Below are 17,466 nucleotides of genomic sequence, written 5' to 3'. Positions count from 1 at the left end.
AAAAAAATTTTCAGGGTCGAAATTGACCCAATAAGTCAGGATTTTAAGATATATTATGTTATTTATTTAATACAAAAATAATTCGTTAGAGTTGGCTTTTAAGGCTAATGTGGATTAGCCTAAATGTTTATTTTCACAAGCACCTGATCAAAGAGTTAAAAATAAAGGCATTTTTATTTTAACAATTACCTACTAATTCGACAGACGATGATCTAACATATCTACTTCATCTAACTAAAAATATTTCCATAAAATAATATTTCTAACTTAAAAAAAAATGATGAAAAAATAATACAAAAAAAATTAGTACAAGTTATAAGTTTTAACCGCATTATAGCTCAAGGATTTTGTAAATCGAGCAGTATGTGTATAGATGGTGGGAGCACAAGTTCTTAAAAAGATATGTGGGAGTTTTTGTTAATAAAGTTTTGTCAGTAAGAGTAGAGCAATGTCTTTCTTTCAAATATAATCATTTAACACGTTAACTGCCAGTCCCAATTAGAAAAAAAAATTACCGGGTCCTACGGGCCACGTAATTTTTTTATTAAAAACAGTGTCTGTGTGCATCAAAACGAACGCATGTGTAAAAATTTATGTAATTTTTGCTTTTTTTAGTTTAAAAAAGCTGTGTTCAAATATGGTACACATGGCACCTGATTGTACAGGTTTTATTTTTTGATGTCGTGTGTCATGTGTACCTTATCTGGACACGTACAAGGTCAATGTTGATTCGCCTGTAGAGATGGCAGCAGTTGTACGGTTTTCACTAGAAGCGCAAATACCACGTGCATTTTATGTTTGTTACCTTCTCCAGTCATTCTTTCTATAAAAATCGGTGTAAAAACGTGTTGTTTTGTGGGCTATAATTTGGAGGAACAATGGCGGCAAAGAAAAGAATTATTTCTGATACTGAGATGCAACAAGCAGTGGAGGCTGCAGCAGAAGAAATAGAGATTTATAGAGACCTCGACATGAGTGACGAGTTTTCAAATATCTCAGATTCTGATTTGGATCCGACATATTTGGCCGGCGAGATATCTTCAAGCAGTTCTGAAGAAGGCCGCCCTAAAAAGAAAAAGATGAAGTATGTACGTCAGTTAGGTACGTAGAAGGTTTGGCAGTTTTTTATATATAGTTTATTTTCTAAAATGTTATTAGAAAAAAACAGTGTTGCAAAAAGTTTCAATATACTAACTCGCGTACGAAACTAAGTGGAATAAGTGGAATAGATAATATCAAATTTAACGTCTAAAATTCATATTTTCTCTTCCTAGTAATGATTATCTTCTTAAACACTACCCTCCATTTTTTTACATACTTCCGAGCCTTCAACATCTGCTCAGTTAGATATAGACATAGATTCTTTAGGCAATGATGAAAGACCGGAGTGGAGACAAGTTTCAGGAAATTTTTCAACATTCACTTTACCAACGAATATTGGAATTTCACTAGCCTTGCAGACCCAAATGCGCGATAAGGATGAACTTCATTTTTTTGAATTACTTGTATCCGACGATGTTATTAATAAGATCGTTGTCGAAACAAATAGATACGCGGAACAGCAAATTATTCTTGCCATAACGAATGAAAATATTGGCCAATATTCTCGCCTAAATACATGGGTGGATACTAATTATAACGAAATACGAACATTTATTGCTATTTTAATTTGGAGGGGATTGGATAAAAAACCATCACTAAAAGATTATTGGCGCAAACATCCATTATATAAAAACGAAACATCAAAATATTTGCCGCGGAATAAATTTAAGCTGCTTTTACGTCTGTTTCATTTGGCAAATAATGAAGATTGTCCTCCCAATGACCGGCTTCATAAAATTCAATGTCTTGTTGATATGCTGAACAAGAATGCTTCTTTTTGCATTATTCCAGAAAAGTCTCTTTGCATCGATGAAACCATGATACCTTTCCGAGGTAAATTATCCTTTCGACAGTATATAAAAGGAAAACGACATAAGTTCGGCATTAAAGTTTATAAAGTATGTCTAGATGGAGGATTTACTTACAGCCTGAAAGTATATTGTGGTAAAGAGAAAATAAATGGACAATCGGTTGCGGAATCTATTGTTATGGAAATGTTGCAACCATTGCTTGATAGTGGCCGGACCCTTTTTGCAGACAATTGGTACACCTCTATTCCTCTTGCGGAAAACTTGCAAAATAGATCAACTCATCTAGTTGGAACGATTCGTAAAAACAGAAGAAAACTACCAAAGTCTGTAGACTGAAAAGTCCTAGGCTCAAACCTTCTGCAATAATCGACTATAATAAGGCCAAATCATTTGTTGATATGTCAGATCAAATGTCAGCTTATTCAAATTCTCTTAGAAAGTCAATTAAATGGTACAGAAAATTGGCCTTTGAATTTATCACAGGTACCTCAGTTGTAAATGCCTTAAATCTGTACAATAAAATTAACGAGAAAAAAATTCCAATAACGACTTTCAAAGAAAATCTTGCCATGCAACTTTTGGAAACGGCAGTACCGCCAATCCCAATGAATCCCTCAACAGAGCACAAAGTTTCCGAAAAGACAGATAACGAGAAAAAGCTAAAAAGAGGCAGGTGCAGATGTTGCTACGAAAAAAACTCACAAGAACAGGGGCGTAATTATGCTGTAAAAAATACCAAAAGAGTTTCCTACGTATGTCTAGGTTGTGACGAAAATATTTTTATTTGTATAGACTGTTTTTTCCAAAAACATGTTTTTAAAAATATAAAATAATCTTTTCATTTTGAAGTATTTTGTTTTTAAAATTAGTTTGTTTATTTTATAATTATAAATAACAATTTTACATGTTAAATTACTGCCCATTGAAAAAATAAACGTATCATTTAAAAACGTCAATATTTTGTGTCATATTATTTCGAAAAACAAAAATATTCCCGAGCCATTCTCAAACAAACTATTTACTACGCTAGACCAATCCATATATACATTTCAATCAACGCTTAATGTGGCCGCCCCATGTACACATGGCTTGGAAGGTAAGAAGTTCTGTGTCCACTGGTGGTACACATGGCGCTGAATAAAAATTGACTGTGTCCATATATGGTACACATGGCAGTTAACGTGTTAAGGGCTATGAATAAAGGTATTACATAATTAAATTTTCTACCATTGTAGCAAGACCAAAATTGTGAAACCTTTGCAAACTGAGTTGTTGCCTTTGATTAGACTTTTATGTAACTGAAACAAAAAATAAATAATGGTAATTCATAGACACGAAAAAAATAATTGCTATCGATAAGCTGAATTTTGGGGAGCCCCGCTGTGTGGTGAATCCCACCTAACACCCGTGACTTAAATAATATATAAAAAATCAAACATCAAAATGACAATGACCTCTCGAACCAATAAAATTCAAGCATTTTATGTGACATACAGTCCAAAGCTTTTGCGAGATCAAGAAACATTAATTAAATTTATTTGGCATAAGGAAAATTGCATCCTTTATTTTATTTTATTAACTACTTATTCTCAATTCTTGTCAAATTACAAGGAATTTGTGGAAGGGAAGTAGGCACCATCAATACTGACATATTTAATACGTTCCACAGCATGAATCATAAAATTCTGTTTGAAAAGTTGGGGATTGCGGTATTGGGCGTTGGTTTATGAAATGGCACCTATCTATCGGTATTGATAGTTAGACTCGATAAAACATCTGCTCAAAAGGCAGAGGGGATATTTTGTTGATAGATTTAATATTCCAGCCAAATAGCCAATAGTAGTTGCCAGCGATAATTCAATTTTAACAGAAGAAAATAGTGATATAATAAATTATTATAATTGGTAGAAACTGAATTACACTTTTTATATAAAGCAAAAGAAAGAGTGAAATTCGCATAATAACCAAAACTATTTTGTACTATATATTTATACTAATCACTAATAATTATTAATATTTTTAATTGGGATTCTTTAAATCGCCAACTTTCAACACAGAATGGCAACGCTGATAAATTTCGTCCAAAAATATTCTTTCCATAAAGGTATTTGTCAACTGCGCTCATTGCTTACGTTTGGATGGTGTACCTTTCGTATTATAGTATAAGTGTTCAAATTACATATCGTCGGTCCCAAGGCAAAACCATGAATGTGCAAAATTGGCAATTTTTACCTATCTACATTTTCAAGCACCTCTAAACCAGTTCTTGACAATGCCAAACCAACGAATCTACAAGCATCATAATTTTGCTGGGGGGTAGCTGTACTGCCTTTGACGTATCTTAGGCCGCCGTCCCACCAAAGATACGCGACGGCGACGCGAAGGCGATACGATTTCGCCTGGACACATTCAGACGACATGCAGTTGCTCCACCAAAGATACGCGTTTCGTGTTTCCTACGTTTAGTTGTTCAGTTTAGTTCAAAATGTCATCGAGTGAAGACGAGGATGTGGTTGCAATGTATTGGTATTTGCGGAATAGAAAAAAAAATAAAAAGGCAAAAAAAAGAAAATAGTGGGTGCATACTTTTATTGAGAAAAATTAAAAAAAAAAATGTTTGTTGCTGCTAAGAAGCTGCACAGACATCCATTAAAATCCAGTTCAGCATTTCGTTGTGCCATAATAAACAAAAAAAAAACTTCGATAAATGAAAAAAAAACGCCAACACACAGCTTGAATGTTGCTTCGCAACTGACACGTCCAGTCTCCCGGCAACACGAAGGCGACACGCATTTGGATGTGTCTTCGGCGCAGCGTTGGTGGGAACAAAATGATTTTAAAACATGGGTTCGACACGAAAGATACACGCTGGCGACATCGCGGAGATGTGGCGTCGCTGTCGTGTATCTTTGGTGGGACCACATGGATGAAACTTGTATGGTGAAAATCGGAATCGTATATCGGCCATCTTGCTTGGCAAAATTGACAGGGAGCTGACAGACAGTTGTTGACATTGACTGATAGAACATCATTTGTCATTGTCATACCATTTGAGTTTGTTTTTCATTTCAATGAATGCCAGCGTAGGTTGAGTTTGCTGTTTGTTTTAAGGATGTTATTTTAAATTCATGACTTTTTTTCTAAAAAGTTCTCTTTCAATATTGGGAGTAGTGTTTTAATTAATTTGCGGCAAGTAATTCCAGGTTTCTGGTAAGAAAATCTGATTTTATTTATTAATATTATGTTTTTGTATTGTCAATCTTTAGTCTTTAATAAAATCAAATTCAGTTGATTTCAATGAAGAAGTTTCACTTTTCAAGTATTTAATTTTTAACTTGATTATTATAAATACATATTACAAAATCTCTGGCCTCTCATTTTCTATTCAACAATTAAAAATTGATTGAAATTTTCCTGACCTTGATATAAGAGTATGTATATTTTAAATGTTTCTGAGAAACAGTAATAAAAGATTTTTTAATTTCCTTCAGTTCATATTACAAGAAAAACATGGAGAGGGATATGCAATGTAAATATTATTAAGACTTTGAGCTATAGAATTTCTTCTGATCAGTTCTCCACAAATTTTAATAATGCTGATACCCCTGGCTTTACACTACAATACATATTTATTTAAACATTTATTTTGTCTTTTTTTACATGAATCATTTAGTAAATTGATTTGTAAGGTTTGCACTGTCTATTTTTTTATTTTATTTCCTGCTTGTACCATACTACTTCCTGTGTTCACTGAGACAAGACATAGGTATAGCGGCTAAGAGACCTGAGCACCCGGAATGGATCAGAATTAATGTTTTTCTTACAACATGTTTTTTTAAGAGTTTCTTTTTATTTTCTGTAAACATCTGTCCTTAAATTAAGTTTTTAGTAATATTATAGTTCCAAGATATGTTGTTAGTATTATAAGAGACCAACAAATATATTCTATGTAAGTGATATATGTTTATACTAAAAAGTTGTTTTCATTTTGAAAGAGTTTATTTTGTTTTGTCGATGGATATATTGTTTCTTTCGATAATACTGTGTTATAGAATTAATTTTAAAAATTAATATGTATATTATAATTTAAATAATTTTAAAATCTGTTTAATTTTTCTTTAGGAAACAGACACAAGTACATATTAAATAAGAATAATTCATCCTCTATTGACTCTGTGTTAATATAATGAGGATATTATTAACCTAATGGGAATGCCTTTAGATGTATTATGAGAAAATAGCACAAAAATGTTGACCTTTTCTAATCTGTATAAAATTAGGGTAGTTCAGCGCTAACAAAATAATTTTAAACATTTTTAGATTAATTCTAATTTATATAATGTCTGTTATAATGAATTATTGAATATTATGTATATCATTTTAAGTATTTTTTTTTCCAGGAAAATTAAATAATAAATGTATTAAAGCAAAAAAACATTGTTTTATTTCCATTTGTCCAATTGGTGATGTGTCGTACACTATTATTAGTACACTTTTGTAGATTATTGCAGTAAATTAACCTATTTAAATATGTAAAATAAAGCTGAAAAGTTTTATTTTTGTTCAGATCAATATCTGATGCTAACACCTAAACAAAAAGGCTCTTTTCTCTATGAGTAACCTTTTTGATTAGGCGTTTGCTTTAGATATTACGATTAAATGATAAGATTGTCAGATTAAATAGAATGTGATTTCCCGCCTTAATTTGGCCACGCCTTTCTACCATTTCGATTGGTCCAATTAGACACGTCAAACTGTCAAGTTAGTTACAACAGTTTCCGCTGCCAAGCGAGAGGCCGCTAGCTGATTTGTCAGAAGAATTTCTTTCAGTTTGTATGCAACCACCACTTCTCTATATATTTGTGTTCTGTGGGTGGGACGACGGCCTTAGTTTGTATTCGACTGTCGCAACGCGCGTATCGTGAATGTGACACTTTCGTGGTTTTGGCCTTGCATTAAAAGTTTCAAGTCAGTGAATGTGGTACATTCGTTGTTTTGACATTGTAAGTGTATGGTATACTTTGTAACATTCGTGTATAGATTTTAAGTAGTAAAAAATCAATTATAAAATGAGAAACGTGACATCTAAAACACAAAAAATAATGGATAGCGTTAGGTCTAAACATGAAAGAGATAAGCAATGTATGGACCAAAATGGAACTAAGGTATAACGTGGGTTTTTTCAAGCCAAAGAAGGGCCAGTGCAAGATATGTTTGGCACAGAAAAATATGACTGGAGAAGAAAAAGAAGCGCAAGAACAAACGTTCCAGCAACACTTGAGAAGAAAGGAATTGGCACGCAAGGCTCGCAGTGCTGATAAACTGGAAGCAATAAATAATTCTACTATATCAGCATTCAATTTTGACCTTGAAGCTATATTTACAACTCCAAAAGGATCTGCAGGACAGATATTTTACTTGCGCAAGTTAGCTGTTTATAACTTGACAGTTTATAATATTGGAAATCAAGATGGCATTTGCTATCTATGGAATGAAACCCAGGGTAAAAGGGATTCAAATGAAATCGCTTCTTATATCTATGAATACGTATTATCTAATCCAGAAGTAACAGAAGTTAGCCAGCAAAAGAATTCAAATTTTGCTGCTATGTATATGCAGCTCATTTTTGGTCATCCTAGCTTGAAAATCATAGATCATAAGTTTTTCGAAAGCGGACATACTGAAACGGAATGCGATTCCATACATTCCAAAATTGAGCAGAAAGCTAATCATGTTCCTGTATACAATCCTGAAGGTTGGGCGCTAGTAATACGAGATGCTCGTATGATACCACGCCCATTTGAAGTGAGGAGCAAAAGCTTTGATGATGTTTATGGTTTTAAAGAATTTGCAGAGCAAAAATTTGAGATGAACAAAATACCATGGCGTAAGGTTTGCTGGATTCGTTATCTTAAATCGGACATGACGAAGGTGTTTTACAAAATGGATTTTGAACAAGAATTTCATGACATAAACTGCATGAAAAAATTTCGAAGTCGACCAAAAACAGCGGAGTTAAAAAAATCATATGAATGTGAGTTACCCATTGCGAAGCCAAAATATCAGGATTTACAAAAAATGTGTTCTGATTTAACAATCCCAAAAGTTCATCACAGTTTTTACAAGTCGCTAAAAATTAATAATAATATTAGGGATAGATTACCAGAACCAGATGACAGTAAAAATACTAACTCAGATGAAAATTAAACCATTTCACTTTTTACTCAAGCTCATTTAAGCATATAAATTTAGTTCCTTTTGTATTTTCAGTATTTTTTGAGAAAACCTTTTTCGTTTTTATAGTTTATTTTGCCAATGATTAAGAAGTTTAAGTAGTTTTGTTTTCTTAGATTTATAGATCCCGAGTTTATCCTAGTTTCCCAATGAAAATACACATGTTTATTGATATTTCAAATCAATAAAAATATTGAAAATCATTGTATCTTTAGGTTTTCTTACTGTACTGTAAGTGATTTGAAAGAAAATTTTGCCATGCCAAATCCACGAATGTGACGTTTTGGAAGGTGGGAGCTAATAAACAAAAAAAATAATAAGCAAGTCATAAACTATCAAAGTAGATCCTATGTCTCCCAAGAAATGAAATTATTCCGACAAAAATCTGAATTTTCACAGAGTATCAAAACCTTCAAACCCAAATATCTCCAAATCACGATTTTTCACATTCATGGTTTTGGCATTGGGCCGACGATATTATAAAAGACGACATATTTGTAAAGTATCCATTGAGTATTGGATATCAAAATTAGGCTTTTTCCCTTCAATAAAAATCACAATCTAAAATAATGATGATGGTATTGTCTAGAAAATATTATCTTTTATCACTCCATACTAAACTCAGTATATTACACGAACTGGTAATACTTCTCATATATCTTGCCTATTCCCTAACCCTTGGAAATTGGATGACGTGATTGCTATTCCTGTCGTTAATGATCTTACTGAGTCTTGCCATTACTGATCATTAGGTACTCAGATTTTTGAAAGAATTATATCTGATCAAATAAAATGGTATACTGAGTACATTGGTTTAATACTACTTAACTACTTAACGTAGGCAACTAGGTTTCTAAACTGGTTATAGCATCACCATTGTGACATTTTTGGAGTGAAAAAAAATTAGGCGTTTGAAAATCATGAGTTAGTTAGACAAAAGTCGCTAAAAAACAATAACATGTCAATAAAGTGATTCCAATTTTTTTTTAATTACAACTTTTGAAAAACGACTTCTGGAACTAAAATCAAACTTTGTCATTGTCTTAGTTGAATAAAACTATCTAAAAAGGAGCATTATGTCAATGAGATTATTAAAATATTTATTAAAATGGGAACACGACTATTGGAAACACGACTATTGGAAATAGAAATCTAACGTTATCATTCAGTTGGGTTGGGTTGATAGGTTTTATCAGAAAACGTACCTAAAAATGAGTACTACATAAAAATTAACAAATATTCCGCGAATATCTTACAATATTTGAACCTTCCAGGTACATTAAAAAAATTATATCCTCCGACAACTTAAATATTCCTATTTTGAAACAGCTATTTTTAAAGCTGCGCATGTAATTATCTGGATCAGCATATTCGTTTTGGAAATTGAAAAATATTCCAGCGGTAACCAAAGATGTTTACTGATTTCTTGGAAAAAGCAGATGGGTGCAAGCATTTTATAGCTATTTCTTCAAAGCCTTCTACCGCATGGCGATGCACAAACAATGCACGACAGGAAGGACTGAAATGGTATGGATTTTTTTCTCACAATATAGCGTTCCTTCTGGGGTACGTGAGTGAAACTTTCATCTCTACTTTCTCGGAGGGTATCAGCAATTTCCCAGACAAAATCTTCTAGGGTTTTCCTATCAGAAACATAAGTGCTGTAATATTTTATTGAATTCAAGTTCATGTACCATTTCTCTTACACCATCCCTTCTATCTGAATAGGCTTGACTGCAAAAATTCGGCAGCATTTCAGATTACCTGCACAAATCAAAGCATAGAAATTGGGCAAAATAAAGGTTATTAAGAAAGAGATTAAATTATTCTAGCTGCTAAATAATGATGCGAAATCAATTTTCCAATTTTTCATACAATGTATATTTTTCTTAGTTCACTGAATATTGGTTTAATGAGTTGTATTTTGTAACATGTAAGAAATATCATATTTAAAATTAGTTTTAATTTGCTAATTAATAATATACACTTTGAGACTAATCAATAAATATTTCAGGATAAAACAATATTCCTAACAAAAAAGTTAATTAAAAAAAAAGCAATTGGGTAACGTAGAATATTTTTACAATGCAATTATAAAAATCAAATTCGATGTATGTTGTCACTTTGTGTTTTTTTTTCTATGAATTTTTGCATATGTGTGAAGTTAGTGACCGATCGATATCCAGCATTTTATATATTCAGACATTTATTATATGTTATAGAAGAATGTTAGAGCCTTTTACATTTTTTTAACATTATTTGTGACTTTTTAATTTTTACAAAAAACCTTGGTTTGTAAAGGTTTGTAACCACCATAAATCGATTTATTTATTCAATGTTAATATCTGGATAAAAACTTATTAAAATTTCTTGGGAATTCTAATTAAATAATAATTGGGATTAAATAACAGTGGACGCGGACTATAAAGGGGTTTCTTCCAAACCACATCTTATTTATGGAGAACATATGCTGCGTTCTCGATTTGCTTGCGACATATTTTTGACAAACATGCACCAATTAAGACTAAAACTATTAAAAATAAACCTGGAAATTTACTCCCTGGATAACGAACAATATTAAATTGCTTATGAAGGTCCGAGATAAAGCAGTGCGAAAATATAAAAAAAATAAAACTGAGTTAAATTTAATTTATTATAAGCAATTGCGAAACTATACAAAACATGCTATTCAGCGGGAAAATATATCGTATTTTAACACACTTTCTACAAAAGAAAATCCCGATTTTTGGATAAATACTAATAAACTATATCTAACTAAATCAAAGAATACCGATTTTCCTTGTAATTTTAGTAATCCAGAAGCCCTAAATAATTATTTTACTCAATGCGTTAACCAAATTAACAATAATATATATCACAAACCAAATTATATTTTTACAATTAAAATAAATGGAATAATAGTATTCAAGAATTAAATTTAAGTCTTCTTGATGAAGAAAGGGTTAACAGTATAATTAAGACCATAAAATCAAATGCTATAGGAGCTGACGGACTTTGTATAAATGGTATCAAGCTTTGCCTACCTTTTTGTAAAAAACCACTTCTAAACATTTTAAATACTTGCATTCTTACAAATGTATATCCTGATATCTGGAAAAAAGCACTTATAAGACCCATTTCAAAAATCTCTAATCCAAAAGAACTAAAAGACATAAGGCCTATAAGTATTTTATTAGTGGTTTCTAAAATTGTAGAAAAGCATATTCACCAACAACTTTACAATGTTGTTAACTCATTTGGTATACTTCCAGATACGCAATCGGGATTTAGGAGGAATTATAGTACAACTACTAGTCTGGTGGGAATGTTAAATAATATATGACTTAACGAAGAACATAAACAAAGTACTTGCATGGCGGTGCTTGATTCTAGCAAAGCATTTGATACTATAAATCACTCAATGCTCCTTGCAAAGTTGGGATATTATGGTTGTTCCGAATCTACAGTTTCTTTTTTTGATTCCTAGCTTAAAAATAGATCACATTCGGTGTTGTTAAAAACCAACAATGGAAGTTTGGAGCACTCAAGGTATCTTGACTTAGAAGTTGGTGTTCCTCAGGGCTCCATATTGGGACCTCTTTTATTTTCGATTTATATTGCGGATATGCATAACTGTATTGAACATTGTAAGATACAACAATATGCTGATGATTCTCAGATATACATGCCATTAAATTTTTTAAATTTTAATATTTCTGAGCAAAAAATTAAATCGGATATACTAAACATAGTTAATTATTCCAATGATTAAAAATGAACCCTGCTAAATCTAAGATCATTTTATATGGCTGTAAGTCAGAAATTCTGAGACACTTATATGAAAGTATAAATATTGAGATTAATGGAGAAAAAATGCCAGTTGTCAATGAAGTGAAAATATTAGGATTGACTTTAGATTCTAACCTTTGTTTTGAGACACACATTAAGAACAAATTAAATATAGGCTATATGCGTCTTAGAAATCTGTATAGATTTAAAAATGTCTTAAAGAGTAAAACCAAATATTATCTCTGCAATAGCCTTATTCTCTCCTTACTCGACTACGGTGATATCGTATATTCTAATTCTATAACATCTGAGCTGTCTAGATCTATACAAAAATTGCAAAATAGCTGTATAAGATTTTCTTATAGCCTGTCGGGAGCATATCACACCTTATTTAAACATAAATTCTATTTTAAATATGTAAAGGAGAAGAAAATTACACATATATGCCTTTATATGTAAAATAATAAAGTCGGGTCAACCCCCTTATTTAAATAAGTTATTTACTACTCTCTCGTATTTACACAATACTCATTATGTTGGAAATTTTAGGATACCTCAACATAGAACAAGTAACTTCCTCAAGTCATTTTCGGTTGTCAAAGTTGCAATATGGAATAACTTGCCAAATAATATTAAAGATTTGTCACTTAATAAATTTTACACCAAGGTTAAGCAAATTCTTCTCGACTCCCAACGAGATGCCTAGTAGTATGACTAGTAGTAGTTACCCAGTAGTATAAACTGCAAAATCAACTAAGACCAAAGATAAGCTGGCCTGTTCAATCTTTCTTTTGTGGTTCTCTTTTGTCTATTCTTGTTGCCTTCCGTCGCATGTCAGCCAAATTGCTTTGCCATTTTTTGTTTCTGCCCTTTTTAGTTTAGTTTTGTTCTTTTTTAGGTTAATTAGGAATTTTTTTTTTGTATTTATTTATAATGTTTTCAAGGCCTGTTTCACGCAAATTGCGCTATCGGTTTTATATAATCGCTAAGCAGTTCCTTTTACCAAAAGTTGTCAATTTTTTTTTCTCATGTACCTAATTATATCTATAACTATTTTTTTGGTAATAAAATTTTTTGACTTTGACTTTGACATATCGAACGAACACTAGCTTAATTTTTGCAGAACTTATATTTTTGGATTGAGTTAGGTTGGATTGGGTTCCAATAAGCGACAAATTTACCAAATTATGACAATATACTCAATTACATAATTTATGATAATATTTTCCTAAAATATTATTATTGGTTAATAAGATATCGATGTTTTAGTCACCACAAAGAGAATTAATAACAGCAACTCAATTTTTAATCAAAATAAGAGTAAGTAAAAGAACTTACCATTAGTCCTTAAAGCAAACAGAAAAAAACAAAAGAGCACAAATTGTTGCCTCTCACACACATATATTTATGAGACCAGCATGAGTAATAAAATTTAACATTAAAGTAAATATTTAAAATAAAAATTCCATAAAATATTTATGAAATGTATTATATGTATTTATTATATAGAAATTATTATAACTAAATAAACACACTTCACTTAAATAACGCAGACCCAACTACTTAGTTACTACATACTAAAAATATTAGAATTTTTTAACTGGTTTATAGACTGGTTTTCATTGGCGTGTTTATGGAAAAAGCCATAATAACTCGTATTTTTGTTTTGTATGTATAGTTAATAGGATGCTATTATTATAATTAAATATACCTTTATGATGAGCGTATGTTTTGTTTAAACGTCAATTATTAGTGTATAATTCAAAAAAAATATTAAATATTTATCTTAATTAAGACCATTTTTAGCTTATCCATTTTTAGCGAATAAGATACAATTAATATCAGTTATATTATTATTATTATTGATAAATATAAATGTTTATACTAAAAATTATGGCTAATGGCTATAAAAATACGCATAAATTTAAATAATGGGTTTTTTAACATTTGGACATTATTATATATTTTTGACTTGAGATATTAAAAAGAGATAAGGACGAATAGAAGTAATAGGAACACCATGGAAATGGACCATAATGGAAACACCATGTTTTTCTTTTCCTTTTATTACTAATAATAATGGATGTTTCCGAACACCTCTGATAATTTTTCCCTATCTGTGCTGTCGTAAATTAATTCTCCTATAGTTCCTATAATTGTCCAATAATTAATATTTTAGTGCCTTGACATCCTTTTTCTGCCTTAGCCCCTTTTTTCCTCTAGTTTACCTTCTATTAATAGTTAAAGCAAATGAAACCTTTCAATGCGTAACATATGTCCCAAGTATGCTATTATTTTCGTATCATCCTAAAAATTTACTCTTTATTTTTTTTTGTTGTTCATGGGACTTCAAAATTTATAGATTTTTCAAATGCTTACAGCCTATAGATTGTGCTAACCTTTAATGAAGCTGCTCACTTAAACAATAACTCAACATCTTTTACAACGAAGAACAACAAGGCTTTAGGCAGGACAAATTATGGAGAAGTATATAGAATAGAACAAACCTATATTCCTGTGATTGGTGGTAAAGGACCGTATCATAAAGCAGGTTAAGAATGCAGGACAAGGTTACAGAATGGGACAAAGCGATTCCAAACATTATGATATGCAGACGATGCGGTTCTTCTAGGAGAAAATGAAGATAACCTGCAGCGAATGATATTTTAGCTGAACCAGGCCGTAAAGAAATATAATGTGAGCATCTCGATCCTGAAAATCAAATCTTTGAGCATAAGCAAGGAACCAATAGAGTGCAAGTTGGAACTAAACGATCAACCAATTGATAAAGTGAGCTTTAAGTACCTGGGATAATGGCTTCAGCAGCCGAAACACATAATTTGTCTTTTACGGTGCATGGAGGTTAAATAGACCAGTTATGTTATTATTTACAAAATACATTATCAGATATAAATGCATAAGATGTCAGTCAATAGTAAAAAGATCTTGTAAGAATTCTCGAAAATTATTTATTTATTTATTTATTTATTTTACAATACAAGCCTTACAGGTAAATAAATACCCATCTACAAGGCAGAAAAGACCTTCAAATACATAAATATAACTTATGCTAACTAAGAAAAATGTATATATAACTTGTTACAAAAATCTTCTAAACTAACTAAAACTAACTAAAAAATTGCATAAAAAGTAATAAGAGGCATAGAAAATAAGTAACAAAAACGATCAAAACCTAATGTGCTGACTATAAACCTCAATTTTTATTAACGGAAATGGCTATATTATTTACAAAAAATAGCTTAATACAAACTCAGGTTACTTGTGGCTTAGTGTTCAAGTGAGCGACATAAGGCTTCCTTTGTAATATTGAAAATGTCAAAATGAGCATCATTATTGTAAATACTACACATGGTATAAATTGGTGAAAATTTAAGTAGATTTGTTCTAGGAGTAGGGAGATGAAACGTGGTATGATGTCTATTATTGAGACGAGGCACAAAAAAATATAATTTTGACACTAATGGCGGACTATCGATTAGATAATTAAGTAATTTATGCAATGTCATAAGAGCAGAATAGGTTCGTCGAGTTTCTAGGGAACAAATATTAAAACGTTGAAGCAGATCATCATGTGGAAAACCCTGAGGTAAGTATACATTATCACACTTAAAACATAATACGTATTTTAAAAAGCGCCTTTGCACTTGCTCTAGATTGTTAATGTGTACTTTATAAGCCGGCGACCATATCACCGAAGCATATTCCAATCGCGATGGTACATATGCAAAATATAATGTTTTTATGGCATCTGGATTTCTGAAATCCTTAGTGCTTCTATAAATAAATCCATATGATTTTGACGCTTCTGAGACTACTGTGTCAATATGGTATGAGAAAGACAGTTTGGTATCAAAGTACACTCCCAAGTCTTTAAAAGAATTTGTGCGTATTAATGTAGTCGTATTTAAAGCATAGTTAAATAATAACGGTTTTAATTTGTTGCTATATGTCATAACATTACATTTAGAAACATTCAACTTTAGACCATTTTCTACACACCAAGCATTTACCAAGTCAAGATTATACTGCAATCTATGACAATCTGCGAGATTTCTTATTTTATTATATAACTTGATATCGTCTGCATAAAGTAAAAAATCGCAATCCAATTTATCACCAATATCGTTAATAAAATAGTTAAACAGTAGCGGTCCAAGCACAGATCCCTGCGGGACACCAGAAACTACATCATAGGAGCTTGACCTTTCGCCGTATAACTCCACGTACTGACTTCTACCACATAGATATGAGCGAAACAATTGAAGAGAGACAGCTGAAAATCCAAAATTACTAAGCTTATCAACAATTAAACTATGATTCAATTGATCGAAAGCCTTGCTAAAATCCAGGTATATAACATCCATCTGTTCCCCATTATCAACTGCCTCAGCAATATTCTGAGTTATAAGCAAAAGCAATTATAATTTAAATAATCTCTTTGTTCAATATGAGATGGATTGTTTAGCCTTAGAAAATTCCAGTTCAGTTACAACCAAAACGTATATATTTAAACTAAAAATAAAATTAAATAAAAAAAAAGTAAAGTCAGATGTAATGATAATGTCAATTAAACAAGTAGATGCATGTGTGATCCTTGTAGATCGCTTTACTAGTCGATAAAATTGCATTATTGGGTTAATTAAAGTCACCACCAAGAAAATTAATAACAGCAACTTAATTTTTAATCAAAATAAAAGGAAGTGAAAGAACTTACCATTGGTCCTTAAAAACAGAAAAAAAACAAAAGAGCACAAATTGTTGCCCCTCACACACTTATATTTGTGAGACCAGCATGAGTAATAAAATTTAACATTAAAGGTATTATATGTATTTGTTATATAGATATTATTGTAACTAAATAAACACACTATGAATAAAATATTTATATAGTTGAATTATTACAGATTCACTTAAATAAAATGAACGCAGGCCCAACATGTAGTAACTAGATATATCAGAATTTTTAACTGATTGTTAGGCTGGTTTTCATTGGCGTATTTATCGAAAAATCCCTAAGTAGTATAAATGATAGGATGCTATTAATATAATTATATATAAGTTTATGAGGAGTACGTGTTTTGTTTAAACGTATGTAATTAGTGTATAATTCAAAATATTTACCAAATATTTATCTTAATTAATACAATTTTTAGCTTATCCTAAAGTTTCGGTCACCATAAAAATTGTTTTTTTGAAATATCAGTTATAATAATAATATTGATAAGTATTATTATTGATATTAAAAAGTATGGCTAATTACGTCATTGTTATAACCTTTATAGTTAAAAATAATTAATTTCTTTTTTAATAATTCCAATGGCTATTTCTCCTATAGTTCCTATAGCTGTCCAATATTTGATATTTTGAAGCCACAACATCCTTTTTCTTCCTAAACCCCTTCTTCCTTCTATTTTACCTTTTAATAATAGTTGGAGCAAATCATACATACCTTTCATTGCGTAACATATATCCCAAGTACGCTGTTTTTTTGCTATCGTTCTCAAAAATT

The 17,466-nt window shown here is 31.0% G+C and overlaps 1 protein-coding gene across 1 annotated transcript in view; it reads right to left on the bottom strand.

The window, feature by feature from the left end:
* LOC126738794 (uncharacterized) overlaps positions 1-17,466 on the bottom strand; it is a 111,370-nt gene that overhangs the window by 32,607 nt on the left and 61,297 nt on the right. Inside the window, exon 8 of the mRNA XM_050444233.1 lies at positions 9,694-9,808. Coding sequence (XP_050300190.1) covers positions 9,694-9,808 — 115 coding nt within the window. The remainder of the gene's footprint in view (positions 1-9,693; positions 9,809-17,466) is intronic.

This window comes from Anthonomus grandis, chromosome 7 (genome assembly GCF_022605725.1).
Source record: "Anthonomus grandis grandis chromosome 7, icAntGran1.3, whole genome shotgun sequence".
In the NCBI taxonomy this organism is placed as follows: Eukaryota; Metazoa; Arthropoda; class Insecta; order Coleoptera; family Curculionidae; genus Anthonomus; species Anthonomus grandis.
Note: the sequence above shows the minus strand (reverse complement) of the source record. Positions and strands in the feature narration are given on the sequence as shown.